This window comes from Scyliorhinus torazame, chromosome 4 (genome assembly GCF_047496885.1).
Source record: "Scyliorhinus torazame isolate Kashiwa2021f chromosome 4, sScyTor2.1, whole genome shotgun sequence".
Lineage (NCBI taxonomy): Eukaryota > Metazoa > Chordata > Chondrichthyes > Carcharhiniformes > Scyliorhinidae > Scyliorhinus > Scyliorhinus torazame.
The window spans coordinates 369308305-369333103 of record NC_092710.1 but is presented as its reverse complement, the minus strand read 5'-3'; the positions used below and the strand labels follow the sequence as shown (position 1 = coordinate 369333103).

Below are 24799 nucleotides of genomic sequence, written 5' to 3'. Positions count from 1 at the left end.
AGGTGGTGGAAGCAGGGACGATAGGGACATTCAAGGGGCATCTTGACAAATACATGAATAGGATGGGAATAGAGGGATACGGACCCAGGAAGTGTAGAAGATTGTAGTTTAGTCGGACAGCATGGTCGGCACGGGCTTGGAGGGCCGAAGGGCCTGTTCCTGTGCTGTACATTTCTTTGTTCTTTGTTCTTTGTTTGTTGAATTCAACTTTGTCTCCGGTCAAATTGATCGTGCCTCACGGTTCAAGAAGGCAGCTCACCACCACCTTCTGAAGAGCAGCTCGGGATGGGTAATAAATGCTGGCCTAACCAGCGATGCTGGCAAATGAATAAAAAAAAACACAGTGAGGAAAAGTGGAGAAGTTAAAGCAATAGTTTTTATTCTGATAGAAAAAACAAACTCTCCTCAGGTGGTAGAGGGACCTCTGAAAGGAGAAGGACACTGAGTAGATTCTCAGACACACAAACATCAAACACAATTCTGCTTCCTCCCCAATCATGGCCAGTCTTGTCCTGTCACAGGAGTAGGAATAAATGGGAATGGAATATTCTGCGAAAGGAATGAGATTGATGAAATCAGAATGGAGTGGAGTGGATTATTGGAATTCCGGAGGCTTCGATGTGTAAACTTGCGGGTCAATGGGAATGGAATATTAGATCCAGTGAGAAGATGGAGTTTGGAATTTGTGACAGACTAAAAGGGTAATAAATGCACTCCAGCGGAATAGAGATTGGCAGAATTGAATCAGACAGGAGTTAAGCTTGGATTTCGAACTACAAGACATTAAAGGACAACTGCAAGACGGAGGAGATGTTAGTCATCCAGCTGGCAAAGCATTGCCACCCCACGGGTCACCCAGTGATTTCCTGGCAAATCACTGGGCAGATTGATGGCAATTACAAAGTTGGTGGACTGGCCAGTGGAGGAGAGGGACCCAGTCCGCCGTGAGGTCCTGTACAGGGGACACTCATAGAAATTGCCCGCAACCTGCATCGCTCCACGGAGATCTGAAGAGGTCCTTTGACGGGCCATCTGAAATGAGACAAAATGATTTTTAAAACACCACAACTGAAGTCTTCAATACGCAGGAATCAGATATTATTAACTGGCACACAGCATTCAAACATCAGTAACGGACACACAGCGTTCAAACATCAGTGACTGACACACAGCGTTCAAACATCAGTAACTGACACACAGCGTTCAAACATCAGTGACTGACACACAGCGTTCAAACATCAGTAATGGACACACAGCGTTCAAACATCAGTAACTGGCACACAGCATTCAAACATCAGTAACTGACACACAGTGTTCAAACATCAGTAACTGGCACACAGCATTCAAACATCAGTAACGGACACACAGCATTCAAACATCAGTAACGGACACACAGCATTCAAACATCAGCAACGGACACACAGCGTTCAAACATCAGTAACGGACACACAGCATTCAAACATCAGCAACGGACACACAGCGTTCAAACATCAGTAACTGACACAGAGCATTCAAACATCAGCAACGGACACACAGCGTTTAAACATCAGTAACTGACACACAGCGTTCAAACATCAGTAACGGACACACAGCATTCAAACATCAGCAATGGACACACAGCGTTCAAACATCAGTAACTGGCACACAGCATTCAAACATCAGCAACGGACACACAGCGTTCAAACATCAGTAACTGACACACAGCATTCAAACATCAGTAACGGACACACAGCATTCAAACATCAGCAACGGACACACAGCGTTCAAACATCAGTAACGGACACACAGCATTCAAACATCAGCAACGGACACACAGCGTTCAAACATCAGTAACTGACACAGAGCATTCAAACATCAGCAACGGACACACAGCGTTTAAACATCAGTAACTGACACACAGCGTTCAAACATCAGTAACGGACACACAGCATTCAAACATCAGCAATGGACACACAGCGTTCAAACATCAGTAACTGGCACACAGCATTCAAACATCAGCAACGGACACACAGCGTTCAAACATCAGTAACTGGCACACAGCATTCAAACATCAGTAACTGACACACAGCGTTCAAACATCAGTAACGGACACACAGCGTTCAAACATCAGCAACGGACACACAGCGTTCAAACATCAGTAACTGGCACACAGCGTTCAAATATCAGTAACTGACACAGCATTCAAACATCAGTAACTGACACACAGCATTCAAACATCAGTAACGGACACACAGCATTCAAACATCAGCAACGGACACACAGCGTTCAAACATCAGTAACTGGCACACAGCATTCAAACATCAGTAACTGACACACAGCGTTCAAACATCAGTAACGGACACACAGCGTTCAAACATCAGTAGCTGACACACAGCGTTCAAACATCAGCAACGGACACACAGCGTTCAAACATCAGTAACTGGCACACAGCATTCAAACATCAGTAACTGACACACAGCATTCAAACATCAGTAACGGACACACAGCATTCAAACATCAGTAACTGACACACAGCGTTCAAACATCAGCAACGGACACACAGCGTTCAAACATCAGTAACTGGCACACAGCATTCAAACATCAGTAACTGACACACAGCATTCAAACATCAGTAACGGACACACAGCATTCAAACATCAGCAACGGACACACAGCGTTTAAACATCAGCAACGGACACACAGCGTTCAAACATCAGCAACGGACACACAGCGTTCAAACATCAGCAACGGACACACAGCGTTCAAACATCAGTAACGGACACACAGAGTTCAAACATCAGTAACTGACACACAGCGTTCAAACATCAGTAACGGACACACAGCATTCAAACATCAGTAACTGACACACAGCGTTCAAACATCAGTAACTGACACACAGTGTTCAAACATCAGTAACTGACACACAGCGTTCAAACATCAGTAACTGGCACACAGCATTCAAACATCAGTAACTGACACACAGCATTCAAACATCAGTAACTGACACACAGCGTTCAAATATCAGTAACGGACACACAGTGTTCAAACATCAGTAACTGACACACAGCGTTCAAACATCAGTAATGGACACACAGTGTTCAAACATCAGTAACTGACACACAGCATTCAAACATCAGTAACTGACACACAGCATTCAAATATCAGTAACGGACACACAGTGTTCAAACATCAGTAACTGACACACAGCGTTCAAACATCAGTAATGGACACACAGTGTTCAAACATCAGTAACTGACACACAGCATTCAAACATCAGTAACTGACACACAGCATTCAAACATCAGCAACGGACACACAGCATTCAAACATCAGTAACTGACACACAGCGTTCAAACATCAGTAACTGACACACAGCATTCAAATATCAGTAACTGACACACAGCTTTCAAACATCAGTAACTGACACACAGCATTCAAACATCAGTAACTGACACACAGCATTCAAACATCAGTAACTGACACACAGCATTCAAACATCAGTAACTGACAAACAGCGTTCAAACATCAGTAACTGACACACAGCATTCAAACATCAGTAACTGACACACAGCATTCAAACATCAGTAACTGACACAGCATTCAAACATCAGTAACTGACACAGCATTCAAACATCAGTAACTGACACACAGCGTTCAAACATCAGTAACTGGCACACAGCATTCAAACATCAGTAACTGACACAGCATTCAAACATCAGTAACTGACACACAGCGTTCAAACATCAGTAACTGGCACACAGCATTCAAACATCAGTAACTGACACACAGCATTCAAACATCAGTAACTGACACAGCATTCAAACATCAGTAACTGACACACAGCATTCAAACATCAGTAACTGGCACACAGCATTCAAACATCAGTAACTGACACACAGCATTCAAACATCAGTAACTGACACACAGCATTCAAACATCAGTAACTGACACACAGCGTTCAAACATCAGTAACTGGCACACAGCGTTCAAACATCAGTAACTGACACAGCGTTCAAACATCAGTAACTGACACACAGCGTTCAAACATCAGTAACTGATACACAGCTTTCAAACATCAGTAACTGATACACAGCATTCAAACATCAGTAACTGACACACAGCATTCAAATATCAGTAACTGACACACAGCATTCAAACATCAGTAACTGACACACAGCATTCAAACATCAGTAACTGACACACAGCGTTCAAATATCAGTAACGGACACACAGTGTTCAAACATCAGTAACTGACACACAGCGTTCAAACATCAGTAATGGACACACAGTGTTCAAACATCAGTAACTGACACACAGCGTTCAAACATCAGTAACTGACACACAGCGTTCAAATATCAGTAACGGACACACAGTGTTCAAACATCAGTAACTGACCCACAGTGTTCAAACATCAGTAACTGACATACTGCTTTCAAACATCAGTAACTGACACACAGCATTCAAACATCAGTAACTGACACACAGCGTTCAAACATCAGTAACTGACACACAGCATTCAAACACCAGTAACTGACACACAGCATTCAAACATCAGTAACTGACACACAGCGTTCAAACATCAGTAACTGACACACAGCATTCAAACATCAGTAACTGACACACAGCATTCAAACATCAGTAACTGACACGCAGCGTTCAAACATCAATAACTGACACACAGCGTTCAAACATCAGTAACTGACACACAGCATTCAAACATCAGTAACTGACGCACAGCGTTCAAACATCAGTAACTGACACACAGCATTCAAACATCAGTAACTGACACAGCGTTCAAACATCAGTAACTGACACAGTGTGTTCAAACATCAGTAACTGACACACAGCATTCAAACATCAGTAACTGACACACAGCATTCAAACATCAGTAACTGACACACAGCATTCAAACATCAGTAGCTGACACGCAGCGTTCAAACATCAGTAACTGACACACAGCGTTCAAACATCAGTAACGGACACACAGCGCTCAAACATCAGTAACGGACACACAGTGTTCAAACATCAGTAACTGACACACAGCGTTCAAATATCAGTAACGGACACAGTGTTCAAACATCAGTAACTGACACACAGTGTTCAAACATCAGTAACTGACATACTGCTTTCAAACATCAGTAACTGACACACAGCATTCAAACATCAGTAACGGCATCAGTAACTGACACACAGCATTCAAACATCAGTAACTGACACACAGCATTCAAACATCAGTAACTGACACACAGCATTCAAACATCAGTAGCTGACACGCAGCGTTCAAACATCAGTAACTGACACACAGCGTTCAAACATCAGTAACTGACAAACAGCGTTCAAACATCAGTAACTGACACACAGCATTCAAACATCAGTAACTGACACACAGCGTTCAAACATCAGTAACTGACACACAGTGTTCAAACATCAGTAACAGACATACTGCTTTCAAACATCAGTAACTGACACACAGCATTCAAACATCAGTAACTGACACACAGCGTTCAAACATCAGTAACTGACACACAGCGTTCAAACATCAGTAACTGACACACAGCGTTCAAACATCAGTAACGGACACACAGTGTTCAAACATCAGTAACGGACACACAGCGTTCAAACATCAGTAACTGACACACAGCATTCAAACATCAGTAACTGACACACAGCATTCAAACATCAGTAACTGACACACAGCGTTCAAACATCAGTAACTGACACACAGCATTCAAACATCAGTAACTGACACACAGCGTTCAAATATCAGTAACGGACACACAGTGTTCAAACATCAGTAACTGACACACAGTGTTCAAACATCAGTAACTGACATACTGCTTTCAAACATCAGTAATTGACACACAGCATTCAAACATCAGTAACGGACACACAGCATTCAAACATCAGTAACTGACACACAGCATTCAAACATCAGTAACGGACACACAGCGTTCAAACATCAGTAACTGACACACAGTGTTCAAACATCAGTAACTGACATACTGCTTTCAAACATCAGTAACTGACACACAGCATTCAAACATCAGTAACGGACACACAGCGTTCAAACATCAGTAACGGACACACAGTGTTCAAACATCAGTAACTGACACACAGTGTTCAAACATCAGTAACTGACATACTGCTTTCAAACATCAGTAACTGACACACAGCATTCAAACATCAGTAACGGTCACACAGCGTTCAAACATCAGTAACGGACACACAGTGTTCAAACATCAGTAACTGACACACAGCGTTCAAATATCAGTAACGGACACACAGTGTTCAAACATCAGTAACTGACACACAGTGTTCAAACATCAGTAACTGACATACTGCTTTCAAACATCAGTAACTGACACACAGCATTCAAACATCAGTAACTGACATACTGCTTTCAAACATCAGTAACTGACACACAGCATTCAAACATCAGTAACTGACACACAGCATTCAAACATCAGTAACTGACACACAGCGTTCAAACATCAGTGACTGACACACAGCATTCAAACATCAGTAACTGACACACAGCATTCAAACATCAGTAACTGACACACGTTCAAACATCAGTAACTGACACACAGCAATCAAACATCAGTAACTGACGCACAGCGTTCAAACATCAGTAACTGACACACAGCATTCAAACATCAGTAACTGACACAGCGTTCAAACATCAGTAACTGACACAGTGTGTTCAAACATCAGTAACTGACACACAGCATTCAACCATCAGTAACTGACACACAGCATTCAAACATCAGTAACTGACACACAGCATTCAAACATCAGTAACGGACACACAGTGTTCAAACATCAGTAACTGACACACAGTGTTCAAACATCAGTAACTGACATACTGCTTTCAAACATCAGTAACTGACACACAGCATTCAAACATCAGTAACTGACATACTGCTTTCAAACATCAGTAACTGACACACAGCATTCAAACATCAGTAACTGACATACTGCTTTCAAACATCAGTAACTGACACACAGCTTTCAAACATGAGTAACTGAAGCACAGCGTTCAAACATCAGTAACTGACACACAGCGTTCAAACGTCAGTAACTGACACAGCGTTCAAACCTCAGTAAGTGACACAGTGTGTTCAAACATCAGTAACCGACAGAGTTCAAACATCAGTAACTGACACACAGCGTTCAAATATCAGTGACTGACGCACAGCGTTCCAACATCAGTAACTGACACACAGCATTCAAATATCAGTAACTGACACACAGCGTTCAAACATCAGTGACTGACACACAGCGTTCAAACATCAGTAACTGACACACAGCATTCTAACATCAGTAACTGCCACACAGCATTCAAACATCAGTAACTGACACACAGCGATCAAACATCAGTAACTGACACACAGCATTCAAACATCAGTAACCGACACACAGCGTTCAAACATCAGTGACTGACGCACAGCGTTCAAACATCAGTGACTGACACACAGCGTTCAAACATCAGTGACTGACACACAGCGTTGCAACATCAGTAACTGACACACAGCGTTCAAACATCAGTAACTGACATACTGCTTTCAAATATCAGTAACTGGCACACAGCGTTCAAACGTCAGTAACTGACACACAACGTTCAAACATCAGTAACTGACACACAGCATTCAAACATCAGTAACTGACACACAGCATTCAAACATCAGTAACTGACACACAGCATTCAAACATCAGTAGCTGACACGCAGCGTTCAAACATCAGTAACTGACACACAGCGTTCAAACATCAGTAACGGACACACAGCGCTCAAACATCAGTAACGGACACAGTGTTCAAACATCAGTAACTGACACTCAGCGTTCAAATATCAGTAACGGACACAGTGTTCAAACATCAGTAACTGACACACAGTGTTCAAACATCAGTAACTGACATACTGCTTTCAAACATCAGTAACTGACACACAGCATTCAAACATCAGTAACGGCATCAGTAACTGACACACAGCATTCAAACATCAGTAACTGACACACAGCATTCAAACATCAGTAACTGACACACAGCATTCAAACATCAGTAGCTGACACGCAGCGTTCAAACATCAGTAACTGACACACAGCATTCAAACATCAGTAACTGGCACACAGCATTCAAACATCAGTAGCTGACACGCAGCGTTCAAACATCAGTAACGGACACACAGCGTTCAAACATCAGTAACTGACACACAGCATTCAAACATCAGTAGCTGACACACAGCGTTCAAACATCAGTAACTGACACACAGCATTCAAACATCAGTAACTGACACGCAGCGTTCAAACATCAGTAACGGACACACAGCGTTCAAACATCAGTAACGGACAGTGTTCAAACATCAGTAACTGACACACAGCATTCAAACATCAGTAACTGACACACAGCATTCAAACATCAGTAGCTGACACGCAGCGTTCAAACATCAGTAACGGACACACAGCGTTCAAACATCAGTAACTGACACACAGCGTTCAAACATCAGTAACTGACACACAGCATTCAAACATCAGTAACTGACACACAGCATTCAAACATCAGTAACTGACACACAGCGTTCAAACATCAGTAACTGACACACAGCGTTCAAACATCAGTAACTGACGCACAGCGTTCAAACATCAGTAACTGACACACAGCATTCAAACATCAGTAACTGACACAGCGTTCAAACATCAGTAACTGACACAGTGTGTTCAAACATCAGTAACTGACACACAGCATTCAACCATCAGTAACTGACACACAGCATTCAAACATCAGTAACTGACACACAGCATTCAAACATCAGTAACGGACACACAGTGTTCAAACATCAGTAACTGACACACAGTGTTCAAACATCAGTAACTGACATACTGCTTTCAAACATCAGTAACTGACACACAGCATTCAAACATCAGTAACTGACACTGCTTTCAAACATCAGTAACTGACACACAGCATTCAAACATCAGTAACTGACATACTGCTTTCAAACATCAGTAACTGACACACAGCTTTCAAACATCAGTAACTGACGCACAGCGTTCAAACATCAGTAACTGACACACAGCGTTCAAACGTCAGTAACTGACACAGCGTTCAAACATCAGTAACTGACACAGTGTGTTCAAACATCAGTAACCGACAGAGTTCAAACATCAGTAACTGACACACAGCGTTCAAATATCAGTGACTGACGCACAGCGTTCCAACATCAGTAATTGACACACAGCGTTCAAACATCAGTAACTGACACACAGCGATCAAACATCAGTTACTGACACACAGCATTCAAACATCAGTAACTGACACACAGCATTCAAACATCAGTAACTGACACACAGCGTTCAAACATCAGTAACTGACGCACAGCATTCAAACATCAGTAACTGACACACAGCATTCAAACATCAGTAACTGACACACAGCGTTCAAACATCAGTGACTGACACACAGCGTTCAAACATCAGTAACTGACACACAGTGTTCAAACATCAGTAACTGACACACAGCATTCTAACATCAGTAACTGACACACAGCATTCAAACATCAGTAACTGACACACAGCGATCAAACATCAATAACTGACACACAGCATTCAAACATCAGTAACTGACACACAGCGTTCAAACATCAGTGACTGACGCACAGCGTTCAAACATCAGTAACTGACACACAGCATTCTAACATCAGTAACTGACACACAGCATTCAAACATCAGTAACTGACACACAGCGATCAAACATCAATAACTGACACACAGCATTCAAACATCAGTAACTGACACACAGCGTTCAAACATCAGTGACTGACGCACAGCGTTCATACATCAGTGACTGACACACAGCGTTCAAACATCAGTGACTGACACACAGCGTTCCAACATCAGTAACTGACACACAGCGTTCAAACATCAGTAACTGACACAGAGCGTTCAAACATCAGTAACTGACATACTGCTTTCAAATATCAGTAACTGGCACACAGCGTTCAAACGTCAGTAACTGACACACAACGTTCAAACATCAGTGACTGACGCACAGCGTTCCAACATCAGTGACTGACGCACAGCTTTCCAACATCAGTAACTGACACACAGCGTTCAAACATCAGTAACTGACACAGTGTTCAAACATCAGTAACTGACACAGCGTTCAAACATCAGTAACTGACACAGAGCGTTCAAACATCAGTAACTGACTTCCAGCGTTCAAATATCAGTAATTGACACACAGCGTTCAACCGTCAGTAACTGACACAGTGTTCAAACATCAGTAACTGACACACAGCGTTCAAACATCAGTAACTGACACACAGCATTCAAACATCAGTAACTGACACACAGAGTTCAAACATCAGTAACTGACACACAGCGTTCAAACATCAGTGACTGATACACAGCATTCAAATATCAGTAACTGACACACAGCGTTCAAACATCAGTAATTGACACACAGAATTCAAACATCAGTAACTGACACACAGCATTCAAACATCAGGAACTGACACACAGCGTTCAAACATCAGTAACTGACACACAGCATTCAAACATCAGTAACTGACACACAGCGTTCAAACATCAGTAACTGACACAGAGCATTCAAACATCAGTAACTGACACACAGCGTTCAAACATCAGTAATTGACCAACAGCGTTCAAACATCAGTAACTGACACACAGCATTCAAACATCAGTAACTGGCACACAGCATTCAAACATCAGTAACTGACACAAAGCGTTCAAACATCAGTAACTGATACACAGCATTCAAACATCAGTAATTGACCGACAGCGTTCAAACATCAGTAACTGGCACACAGCGTTCAAACATCAGTAACTGACACACAGCGTTCAAACATCAGTAATCTACACACAGCGTTCAAACATCAGTAATTGACCGAAAGCGTTCAAACATCAGTAACTGACACACAGCATTCAAACATCAGTAACTGACACACAGCGTTCAAACATCAGTAACTGACACACAGCATTCAAACATCAGTGACTGATACACAGCGTTCAAACATCAGTAACTGACATACAGCGTTCAAACATCAGTAACTGACACACAGCGTTCAAACATCAGTAACTGACACACAGCGTTCAAACATCAGTAACTGACACACAGCATTCAAACATCAGTAACTGACACACAGCGTTCAAACATCAGTAATTGACCGACAGCGTTCAAACATCAGTAACTGACACACAGCGTTCAAACATCAGTAACTGGCACACAGCGTTCAAACATCAGTAACTGACACACAGCATTCAAATATCAGTAATAGACACACAGCGCTCAAACATCAGTAACTGACACACAGCGTTCAAACATCAGTAACTGACACACAGCATTCAAACATCAGTAACTGACACACAGCGTTCAAACATCAGTAACTGACACACAGCATTCAAACATCAGTAACTGACACACAGCGTTCAAACATCAGTAACTGACACACAGCATTCAAACATCAGTAACTGACACACAGCGTTCAAACATCAGTAATTGACCGACAGCGTTCAAACATCAGTAACTGACACACAGCGTTCAAACATCAGTAACTGACACACAGCATTCAAATATCAGTAATTGACACACAGCGCTCAAACATCAGTAACTGACACACAGCGTTCAAACTTCAGTAACTCACACACAGCGTTCAAACATCAGTAACTGATACACAGCATTCAAACATCAGTAATTGACCGACAGCGTTCAAACATCAGTAACTGGCACACAGCGTTCAAACATCAGTAACTGACACACAGCGTTCAAACATCAGTAACTGATACACAGCATTCAAATATCAGTAACTGACACACAGCGCTCAAACATCAGTAACTGACACACAGCGTTCAAACATCAGTAATTGACCGACAGCGTTCAAACATCAGTAACTGACACACAGCGTTCAAACATCAGTAACTGACACACTGCGTTCAAACATCAGTAACTGACACACAGCATTCAAACATCAGGAACTGACACACAGCGTTCAAACATCAGTAACTGACACACAGCATTCAAACATCAGTAACTGACACACAGCGTTCAAACATCAGTAACTGACACACAGCGTTCAAACATCAGTAACTGACACACAGCGTTCAAACATCAGTAATTGACCGACAGCGTTCAAACATCAGTAACTGACACACAGCGTTCAAACATCAGTAACTGACACACAGCGTTCAAACATCAGGAGCGGGTACACAGCATTCAAACATCAGTAACTGGCACACAGCGTTCAAACATAAGTAACTGACAAACAGCATTCAAACATCAGTAACTGACACACAGCGTTCAAACATCAGTAACTGACAAACAGCATTCAAACATCAGTAACTGACACACAGCGTTCAAACATCAGTAACTGATACACAGCATTCAAATATCAGTAACTGACACACAGCGTTCAAACATCGGTAACTGACACACAGCGTTCAAACATCAGTAACTGACACACAGCATTCAAACATCAGTAACTGACACACAGCGTTCAAACATCAGTAACTGACACACAGCATTCAAACATCAGTAACTGACACACAGCGTTCAAACATCAGTAACTGACACACAGCATTCAAACATCAGTAACTGACACACAGCGTTCAAACATCAGTAATTGACCGACAGCGTTCAAACATCAGTAACTGACACACAGCGTTCAAACATCAGTAACTGACACACAGCATTCAAACATCTGTAACTGACACACAGCGTTCAAACATCAGTAACTGACACAGAGCATTCAAACATCAGTAACTGACACACAGCGTTCAAACATCAGTAATTGACCAACAGCGTTCAAACATCAGTAACTGACACACAGCATTCAAACATCAGTAACTGGCACACAGCATTCAAACATCAGTAACTGACACACAGCATTCAAACATCAGGAACTGACACACAGCGTTCAAACATCAGTAACTGACACACAGCGTTCAAACATCAGTAACTGACACACAGCGTTCAAACATCAGTAACCGACACACAGCGTTCAAACATCAGTAATTGACCGAAAGCGTTCACACATCAGTAACTGACACACAGCATTCAAACATCAGTAACTGACACACAGCGTTCAAACATCAGTAACTGACACACAGCATTCAAACATCAGTGACTGATACACAGCGTTCGAACATCAGTGACTGACACACAGCGTTCAAACATCAGTAACTGACACACAGCGTTCAAACATCAGTAACTGACACACAGCATTCAAACATCAGTAACCTACACACAGCGTTCAAACATCAGTAACTGACACACAGCATTCAAACATCAGTAACTGACACACAGCGTTCAAACATCAGTAACTGGCACACAGCGTTCAAACATCAGTAACTGACACACAGCGTTCAAACATCAGTAATTGACCGACAGCGTTCAAACATCAGTAACTGACACACAGCGTTCAAACATCAGTAACTGACACACAGCGTTCAAACATCAGTAACTGACACACAGCATTCAAACATCAGTAACTGATACACAGCTTTCAAACATCAGTAACTGACACACAGCATTCAAATATCAGTAGCTGACACACAGCGTTCAAACGTCAGTAACTGACACACAGCGTTCAAACATCAGTAACTGACACACAGCGTTCAAACATCAGTAACTGACACACAGCGTTCAAACATCAGTAATTGACACAGCGTTCAAACATCAGTAACTGACACACAGCGTTCAAACATCAGTAACTGACACACAGCGTTCAAACATCAGTAACTGACACACAGCATTCAAACATCAGTAACTGACACACAGCGTTCAAACATCAGTAACTGACACACAGCATTCAAATATCAGTAGCTGACACACAGCGTTCAAACGTCAGTAACTGACACACAGTGTTCAAACATCAGTAACTGACACACAGCGTTCAAACATCAGTAACTGACACACAGCATTCAAACATCAGTTCTAATGGTTCCTATACTGGATTGTTCTAATGGTTCCAATCGTGGATTGTTCAAATGGTTCCTATACTGGATTGTTCTAATTGTTCCGATACTGGATTGTTCTAATTGTTCCGATACTGGATTGTTCTAATTGTTCCGATACTGGATTGTTCTAATGGTTCCTATACTGGAATGTTCTAATTGTTCCGATACTGGATTGTTCTAATGGTTCCTATACTGGATTGTTCTAATTGTTCCGATACTGGATTGTTCTAATTGTTCCGATACTGGATTGTTCTAATTGTTCCTATCCTGGATTGTTCTAATTGTTCCGATACTGGAATGTTCTAATTGTTCCGATACTGGATTGTTCTAATGGTTCCGATACTGGATTGTTCTAATGGTTCCTATACTGGATTGTTCTAATGGTTCCTATACTGGATTGTTCTAATAGTTCCGATACTGGATTGTTCTAATGGTTCCTATACTGGATTGTTCTAATGGTTCCTATACTGGATTGTTCTAATGGTTCCTATACTGGATTGTTCTAATGGTTCCTATACTGGATTGTTCTAATGGTTCCTATACTGGATTGTTCTAATTGTTCCGATACTGGATTGTTCTAATGGTTCCTACACTGGATTGTTCTAATTGTTCCTATACTGGATTGTTCTAATGGTTCCGATACTGGATTGTTCTAATGGTTCCAACACTGGATTGTTCTAATGGTTCCTATACTGGATTGTTCTAATTGTTCCGATACTGGATTGTTCTAATGGTTCCTATACTGGATTGTTCTAATTGTTCCGATACAGGATTGTTCTAATTGTTCCGATACTGGATTGTTCTAATGGTTCCTATACTGGATTGTTCTAATTTTTCCGATACAGGATTGTTCTAATTGTTCCGATACTGGATTGTTCTAATGGTTCCTATACTGGATTGTTCTAATGGTTCCTATACTGGATTGTTCTAATGGTTCCGATACTGGATTGTTCTAATGGTTCCTATACTGGATTGTTCTAATTGTTCCGATACTGGATTGTTCTAATGGTTCCTATACTGGATTGTTCTAATTGTTCCGATACAGGATTGTTCTAATTGTTCCGATACTGGATTGTTCTAATGGTTCCTATACTGGATTGTTCTAATTTTTCCGATACAGGATTGTTCTAATTGTTCCGATACTGGATTGTTCTAATGGTTCCTATACTGGATTGTTCTAATGGTTCCTATACTGGATTGTTCTAATGGTTCCTATACTGGATTGTTCTAATGGTTCCTATACTGGATTGTTCTAATGGTTCCGATACAGGATTGTTCTAATTGTTCCAACACTGGATTGTTCTAATGGTTCCTGTACTGGATTGTTCTAATGGTTCCCATACTGGATTGTTCTAATTGTTCCGATACAGGATTGTTCTAATTGTTCCGATACTGGATTGTTCTAATGGTTCCTATACTGGATTGTTCTAATGGTTCCTATACTGGATTGTTCTAATTGTTCCGATACTGGATTGTTCTAATGGTTCCTATACTGGATTGTTCTAATGGTTCCTATACTGGATTGTTCTAATTGTTCCGATACTGGATTGTTCTAATGGTTCCGATACTGGATTGTTCTAATGGTTCCCATACTGGATTGTTCTAATTGTTCCGATACTGGATTGTTCTAATGGTTACTATACTGGATTGTTCTAATGGTTCCGATACTGGATTGTTCTAATGGTTCCGATACTGGATTGTTCTAATGGTTCCCATACTGGATTGTTCTAATGGTTCCGATACTGGATTGTTCTAATGGTTCCTATACTGGATTGTTCTAATGGTTCCGATACTGGATTGTTCTAATGGTTCCTATACTGGATTGTTCTAATGGTTCCTATACTGGATTGTTCTAATGGTTCCAATGCTGGATTGTTCTAATTGTTCCGATACTGGATTGTTCTAATGGTTCCTATACTGGATTGTTCTAATGGTTCCTATCCTGGATTGTTCTAATGGTTCCGATACTGGATTGTTCTAATGGTTCCGATACTGGATTGTTCTAATGGTTCCGATACTGGATTGTTCTAATGGTTCCTATCCTGGATTGTTCTAATGGTTCCTATCCTGGATTGTTCTAATGGTTCCTATACTGGATTGTTCTAATGGTTCCGATACTGGATTGTTCTAATGGTTCCTATACTGGATTGTTCTAATGGTTCCTATCCTGGAGTGTTCTAATGGTTCCCATACTGGATTGTTCTAATGGTTCCTATACTGGATTGTTCTAATGGTTCCGATACTGGATTGTTCTAATGGTTCCTATACTGGATTGTTCTAATGGTTCCGATACTGGATTGTTCTAATGGTTCCGATACTGGATTGTTCTAATGGTTCCTATACTGGATTGTTCTAATGGTTCCTATACAGGAGTGTTCTAATGGTTCCGATACTGGATTGTTCTAATGGTTCCTATACTGGATTGTTCTAATGGTTCCTATACAGGAGTGTTCTAATGGTTCCCATACTGGATTGTTCTAATGGTTCCTATACTGGATTGTTCTAATGGTTCCGATACTGGATTGTTCTAATGGTTCCTATACTGGATTGTTCTAATGGTTCCGATACTGGATTGTTCTAATGGTTCCCATACTGGATTGTTCTAATGGTTCCGATACTGGATTGTTCTAATGGTTCCTATACTGGATTGTTCTAATGGTTCCTATACTGGATTGTTCTAATGGTTCCGATACTGGATTGTTCTAATGGTTCCTATACTGGATTGTTCTAATGGTTCCGATACTGGATTGTTCTAATGGTTCCTATACTGGATTGTTCTAATGGTTCCGATACTGGAGTGTTCTAATGGTTCCTATACTGGATTGTTCTAATGGTTCCTATACTGGATTGTTCTAATGGTTCCTATACTGGATTGTTCTAATGGTTCCGATACTGGATTGTTCTAATGGTTCCGATACTGGATTGTTCTAATGGTTCCTATACTGGATTGTTCTAATGGTTCCTATACTGGATTGTTCTAATGATTCCTATACTGGATTGTTCTAATGGTTCCTATACTGGATTGTTCTAATGGTTCCGATACTGGATTGTTCTAATTGTTCCGATACTGGATTGTTCTAATTGTTCCGATACTGGATTGTTCTAATGGTTCCTGTACTGGATTGTTCTAATTGTTCCGATACAGGATTGTTCTAATGGTTCCTATACTGGATTGTTCTAATTGTTCCGATACAGGATTGTTCTAATTGTTCCGATACTGGATTGTTCTAATGGTTCCTATACTGGATTGTTCTAATGGTTCCTATACTGGATTGTTCTAATTGTTCCGATACTGGATTGTTCTAATGGTTCCTATACTGGATTGTTCTAATGGTTCCTATACTGGATTGTTCTAATTGTTCCGATACTGGATTGTTCTAATGGTTCCGATACTGGATTGTTCTAATGGTTCCTACACTGGATTGTTCTAATGGTTCCTATACTGGATTGTTCTAATGGTTCCTATACTGGATTGTTCTAATGGTTCCTATACTGGATTGTTCTAATGGTTCCGATACTGGATTGTTCTAATGGTTCCGATACTGGATTGTTCTAATGGTTCCTATACTGGATTGTTCTAATGGTTCCTATACTGGATTGTTCTAATGGTTCCTATACTGGATTGTTCTAATGGTTCCTATACTGGATTGTTCTAATGGTTCCTATACTGGATTGTTCTAATGGTTCCTATACTGGATTGTTCTAATGGTTCCTATACTGGATTGTTCTAATGGTTCCGATACTGGATTGTTCTAATGGTTCCGATACTGGATTGTTCTAATGGTTCCTATACTGGATTGTTCTAATGGTTCCTATACTGGATTGTTCTAATGGTTCCTATACTGGATTGTTCTAATGGTTCCTATACTGCATTGTTCTAATGGTTCCTATACTGGATTGTTCTAATGGTTCCTATACTGGATTGTTCTAATGGTTCCTATACTGGATTGTTCTAATGGTTCCTATACTGGATTGTTCTAATGGTTCCTATACTGGATTGTTCTAATGGTTCCTATACTGGATTGTTCTAATGGTTCCTATACTGGATTGTTCTAATGGTTCCGATACTGGATTGTTCTAATGGTTCCTATACTGGATTGTTCTAATGGTTCCTATACTGGATTGTTCTAATGGTTCCAATGCTGGATTGTTCTAATTGTTCCGATACTGGATTGTTCTAATGGTTCCTATACTGGATTGTTCTAATGGTTCCTATCCTGGATTGTTCTAATGGTTCCTATACTGGATTGTTCTAATGGTTCCTATACTGGATTGTTCTAATGGTTCCTATACTGGATTGTTCTAATGGTTCCTATACTGGATTGTTCTAATGGTTCCTATACTGGATTGTTCTAATGGTTCCTATCCTGGATTGTTCTAATGGTTCCTATACTGGATTGTTCTAATGGTTCCTATACTGGATTGTTCTAATGGTTCCTATACTGGATTGTTCTAATGGTTCCTATACTGGATTGTTCTAATGGTTCCTATACTGGATTGTTCTAATGGTTCCTATACTGGATTGTTCTAATGGTTCCTATACTGGATTGTTCTAATGGTTCCTATACTGGATTGTTCTAATGGTTCCGATACTGGAATGTTCTAATGGTTCCGATACTGGATTGTTCTAATGGTTCCTATACTGGATTGTTCTAATGGTTCCTATACTGGATTGTTCTAATGGTTCCTATACTGGATTGTTCTAATGGTTCCTATACTGGATTGTTCTAATGGTTCCGATACTGGATTGTTCTAATGGTTCCGATACTGGATTGTTCTAATGGTTCCGATACTGGATTGTTCTAATGGTTCCTATCCTGGATTGTTCTAATGGTTCCTATCCTGGATTGTTCTAATGGTTCCTATACTGGATTGTTCTAATGGTTCCGATACTGGATTGTTCTCATGGTTCCTATACTGGATTGTTCTAATGGTTCCTATCCTGGAGTGTTCTAATGGTTCCCATACTGGATTGTTCTAATGGTTCCTATACTGGATTGTTCTAATGGTTCCGATACTGGATTGTTCTAATGGTTCCTATACTGGATTGTTCTAATGGTTCCGATACTGGATTGTTCTAATGGTTCCTATACTGGATTGTTCTAATGGTTCCTATACAGGAGTGTTCTAATGGTTCCCATACTGGATTGTTCTAATGGTTCCTATACTGGATTGTTCTAATGGTTCCAAAACTGGATTGTTCTAATGGTTCCTATACTGGATTGTTCTAATGGTTCCGATACTGGATTGTTCTAATGGTTCCCATACTGGATTGTTCTAATGGTTCCGATACTGGATTGTTCTAATGGTTCCTATACTGGATTGTTCTAATGGTTCCTATACTGGATTGTTCTAATGGTTCCGATACTGGATTGTTCTAATGGTTCCTATACTGGATTGTTCTAATGGTTCCGATACTGGATTGTTCTAATGGTTCCTATACTGGATTGTTCTAATGGTTCCGATACTGGATTGTTCTAATGGTTCCTATACTGGATTGTTCTAATGGTTCCTATACTGGATTGTTCTAATGGTTCCTATACTGGATTGTTCTAATGGTTCCGATACTGGATTGTTCTAATGGTTCCGATACTGGATTGTTCTAATTGTTCCGATACTGGATTGTTCTAATGGTTCCTATACTGGATTGTTCTAATGGTTCCTATACTGGATTGTTCTAATGGTTCCTATACTGGATTGTTCTAATGGTTCCTATACTGGATTGTTCTAATGGTTCCTATACTGGATTGTTCTAATGGTTCCTATACTGGATTGTTCTAATGGTTCCTATACTGGATTGTTCTAATGGTTCCGATACTGGATTGTTCTAATGGTTCCGATACTGGATTGTTCTAATGGTTCCTATACTGGATTGTTCTAATGGTTCCGATACTGGATTGTTCTAATGTTTCCAATACTGGATTGTTCTAATGGTTCCTATACTGGATTGTTCTAATTGTTCCGATACTGGATTGTTCTAATGGTTCCTATACAGGAGTGTTCTAATGGTTCCGATACTGGATTGTTCTAATGGTTCCTATACTGGATTGTTCTAATTGTTCCCATACTGGATTGTTCTAATGGTTCCCATACTGGATTGTTCTAATGGTTCCGATACTGGATTGTTCTAATTGTTCCGATACTGGATTGTTCTAATGGTTCCGATACTGGATTGTTCTAATGGTTCCGATACTGGATTGTTCTAATGGTTCCTATACTGGATTGTTCTAATGGTTCCGATACTGGATTGTTCTAATGGTTCCTGTACTGGATTGTTCTAATGGTTCCGATACTGGATTGTTCTAATGGTTCCAATACTGGATTGTTCTAATAGTTCCTATACTGGATTGTTCTAATGGTTCCTGTACTGGATTGTTCTAATGGTTCCTATACTGGATTGTTCTAATGGTTCCTGTACTGGATTGTTCTAATGGTTCCGATACTGGATTGTTCTAATGGTTCCTATACTGGATTGTTCTAATGGTTCCTATACTGGATTGTTCTAATGGTTCCTATACTGGATTGTTCTAATGGTTCCTATACTGGATTGTTCTAATGGTTCCTGTACTGGATTGTTCTAATGGTTCCCATACTGGATTGTTCTAATTGTTCCCATACTGGATTGTTCTAATGGTTCCGATACTGGATTGTTCTAATGGTTCCGATACTGGATTGTTCTAATGGTTCCTATACTGGATTGTTCTAATGGTTCCTATACTGGATTGTTCTAATGGTTCCTATACTGGATTGTTCTAATGGTTCCTATACTGGATTGTTCTGATGGTTCCTGTACTGGATTGTTCTAATGGTTCCTATACTGGATTGTTCTAATGGTTCCGATACTGGATTGTTCTAATGGTTCCGATACTGGATTGTTCTAATGGTTCCGATACTGGATTGTTCTAATGGTTCCTATACTGGATTGTTCTAATGGTTCCTATACTGGATTGTTCTAATTGTTCCGATACTGGATTGTTCTAATGGTTCCTGTACTGGATTGTTCTAATGGTTCCTATACTGGATTGTTCTAATTGTTCCGATACTGGATTGTTCTAATGGTTCCTGTACTGGATTGTTCTAATGGTTCCGATACTGGATTGTTCTAATGGTTCCGATACTGGATTGTTCTAATGGTTCCTATACTGGATTGTTCTAATTGTTCCGATACTGGATTGTTCTAATGGTTCCTGTACTGGATTGTTCTAATGGTTCCCATACTGGATTGTTCTAATGGTTCCTATACTGGATTGTTCTAATTGTTCCGATACTGGATTGTTCTAATGGTTCCTGTACTGGATTGTTCTAATGGTTCCCATACTGGATTGTTCTAATGGTTCCTATACTGGATTGTTCTAATGGTTCCGATACTGGATTGTTCTAATTGTTCCCATCCTGGATTGTTCTAATGGTTCCGATACTGGATTGTTCTAATGGTTCCGATACTGGATTGTTCTAATGGTTCCTATACTGGATTGTTCTAATTGTTCCGATACTGGATTGTTCTAATGGTTCCGATACTGGATTGTTCTAATGGTTCCTATACTGGATTGTTCTCATGGTTCCTGTACTGGATTGTTCTAATGGTTCCGATACTGGATTGTTCTAATTGTTCCGATACTGGATTGTTCTAATGGTTCCTATACTGGATTGTTCTAATTGTTCCGATACTGGATTGTTCTAATGGTTCCTATACTGGATTGTTCTAATGGTTCCTATACTGGATTGTTCTAATGGTTCCTATACTGGATTGTTCTAATGGTTCCAACACTGGATTGTTCTAATTGTTCCGATACTGGATTGTTCTAATTGTTCCGATACTGGATTGTTCTAATGGTTCCTATACTGGATTGTTCTAATGGTTCCTATGCTGGATTGTTCTAATGGTTCCGATACTGGATTGTTCTAATGGTTCCTATACTGGATTGTTCTAATTGTTCCGATACTGGATTATTCAAATGGTTCCTATACTGGATTGTTCTAATGGTTCCTATACTGGATTGTTCTAATGGTTCCGATACTGGATTGTTCTAATGGTTCCTGTACTGGATTGTTCTAATGGTTCCGATACTGGATTGTTCTAATTGTTCCGATACTGGATTGTTCTAATGGTTCCCATACTGGATTGTTCTAATGGTTCCTATACTGGATTGTTCTAATGGTTCCTGTACTGGATTGTTCTAATGGTTCCGATACTGGATTGTTCTAATGGTTCCTATACTGGATTGTTCTAATGGTTCCTGTACTGGATTGTTCTAATGGTTCCGATACTGGATTGTTCTAATTGTTCCGATACTGGATTGTTCTAATGGTTCCTATACTGGATTGTTCTAATGGTTCCTATACTGGATTGTTCTAATTGTTCCGATACTGGATTGTTCTAATGGTTCCTATACTGGACTGTTCTAATGGTTCCTATACTGGATTGTTCTAATGGTTCCTGTACTGGATTGTTCCAATGGTTCCGATACTGGATTGTTCTAATTGTTCCGATACTGGATTGTTCTAATGGTTCCTATACTGGATTGTTCTAATTGTTCCGATACTGGATTGTTCTAATGGTTCCTATACTGGATTGTTCTAATGGTTCCTATACTGGATTGTTCTAATGGTTCCTATACTGGATTGTTCTAATGGTTCCAACACTGGATTGTTCTAATTGTTCCGATACTGGATTGTTCTAATTGTTCCGATACTGGATTGTTCTAATGGTTCCTATACTGGATTGTTCTAATGGTTCCTATGCTGGATTGTTCTAATGGTTCCGATACTGGATTGTTCTAATGGTTCCTATACTGGATTGTTCTAATTGTTCCGATACTGGATTATTCAAATGGTTCCTATACTGGATTGTTCTAATGGTTCCTATACTGGATTGTTCTAATGGTTCCGATACTGGATTGTTCTAATGGTTCCTGTACTGGATTGTTCTAATGGTTCCGATACTGGATTGTTCTAATTGTTCCGATACTGGATTGTTCTAATGGTTCCCATACTGGATTGTTCTAATGGTTCCTATACTGGATTGTTCTAATGGTTCCTGTACTGGATTGTTCTAATGGTTCCGATACTGGATTGTTCTAATGGTTCCTATACTGGATTGTTCTAATGGTTCCTGTACTGGATTGTTCTAATGGTTCCGATACTGGATTGTTCTAATTGTTCCGATACTGGATTGTTCTAATGGTTCCTATACTGGATTGTTCTAATGGTTCCTATACTGGATTGTTCTAATTGTTCCGATACTGGATTGTTCTAATGGTTCCTATACTGGACTGTTCTAATGGTTCCTATACTGGATTGTTCTAATGGTTCCTATACTGGATTGTTCTAATGGTTCCAACACTGGATTGTTCTAATTGTTCCGATACTGGATTGTTCTAATTGTTCCGATACTGGATTGTTCTAATGGTTCCTATACTGGATTGTTCTAATGGTTCCTATACTGGATTGTTCTAATGGTTCCTATACTGGATTGTTCTAATGGTTCCGATACTGGATTGTTCTAATTGTTCCCATACTGGATTGTTCTAATGGTTCCTATGCTGGATTGTTCTAATGGTTCCTATACTGGATTGCTCTAATGGTCCCTATACTGGATTGTTCTAATGGTTCCTATGCTGGATTGTTCTAATGGTTCCTATACTGGATTGTTCTAATTGTTCCGATACTGGATTGTTCTAATGGTTCCTGTACTGGATTGTTCTAATGGTTCCGATACTGGATTGTTCTAATGGTTCCTATACTGGATTGTTCTAATGGTTCCTGTACTGGATTGTTCTAATGGTTCCGATACTGGATTGTTCTAATTGTTCCGATACTGGATTGTTCTAATGGTTCCTATACTGGATTGTTCTAATGGTTCCGATACTGGATTGTTCTAATGGTTCCTATACTGGATTGTTCTAATGGTTCCGATACTGGATTGTTCTAATGGTTCCTATACTGGATTGTTCTAATGGTTCCTATACTGGATTGTTCTAATGGTTCCTATACTGGATTGTTCTAATGGTTCCTATACTGGATTGTTCTAATGGTTCCTATACTGGATTGTTCTAATGGTTCCTATACTGGATTGCTCTAATGGTTCCTATACTGGATTGTTCTAATGGTTCCTGTACTGGATTGTTCTAATTGTTCCCATACTGGATTGTTCTAATGGTTCCTATACTGGATTGTTCTAATGGTTCCTATGCTGGATTGTTCTAATGGTTCCTATACTGGATTGTTCTAATGGTTACTATACTGGATTGTTCTAATGGTTCCGATACTGGATTGTTCTAATGGTTCCGATACTGGATTGTTCTAATGGTTCCTATACTGGATTGTTCTAATTGTTCCGATACTGGATTGTTCTAATGGTTCCGATACTGGATTGTTCTAATGGTTCCTATACTGGATTGTTCTAATGGTTCCTATACTGGATTGTTCTAATGGTTCCGATACTGGATTGTTCTAATTGTTCCGATACTGGAGTGTTCTAATGGTTCCTATCCTGGATTGTTCTAATGGTTCCGATACTGGATTGTTCTAATTGTTCCCATACTGGATTGTTCTAATGGTTCCTATACTGGATTGTTCTAATGGTTCCTTTGCTGGATTGTTCTAATGGTTCCGATACTGGATTGTTCTAATGGTTCCCATACTGGATTGTTCTAATGGTTCCGATACTGGATTGTTCTAATGGTTCCTATACTGGATTGTTCTCATGGTTACTTTACTGGATTGTTCTAATGGTTCCGATACTGGATTGTTCTAATGGTTCCGATACTGGATTGTTCTAATGGTTCCCATACTGGATTGTTCTAATGGTTCCGATACTGGATTGTTCTAATGGTTCCCATACTGGATT

At 40.1% G+C, this 24799-nt stretch overlaps 1 protein-coding gene across 1 annotated transcript in view; it reads right to left on the bottom strand.

Annotated features, from left to right (window-relative positions):
* Nucleotides 1–358: 358 nt before the first annotated feature.
* Nucleotides 359–24799, bottom strand: part of LOC140411533 (dynein axonemal heavy chain 6-like) — a 218943-nt gene continuing 194502 nt past the window's right edge. Inside the window, exon 14 of the mRNA XM_072500620.1 lies at nucleotides 359–1032. Within this exon, the coding sequence (XP_072356721.1) occupies nucleotides 814–1032 (219 nt within the window). The 3' untranslated portion in view covers nucleotides 359–813. The remainder of the gene's footprint in view (nucleotides 1033–24799) is intronic.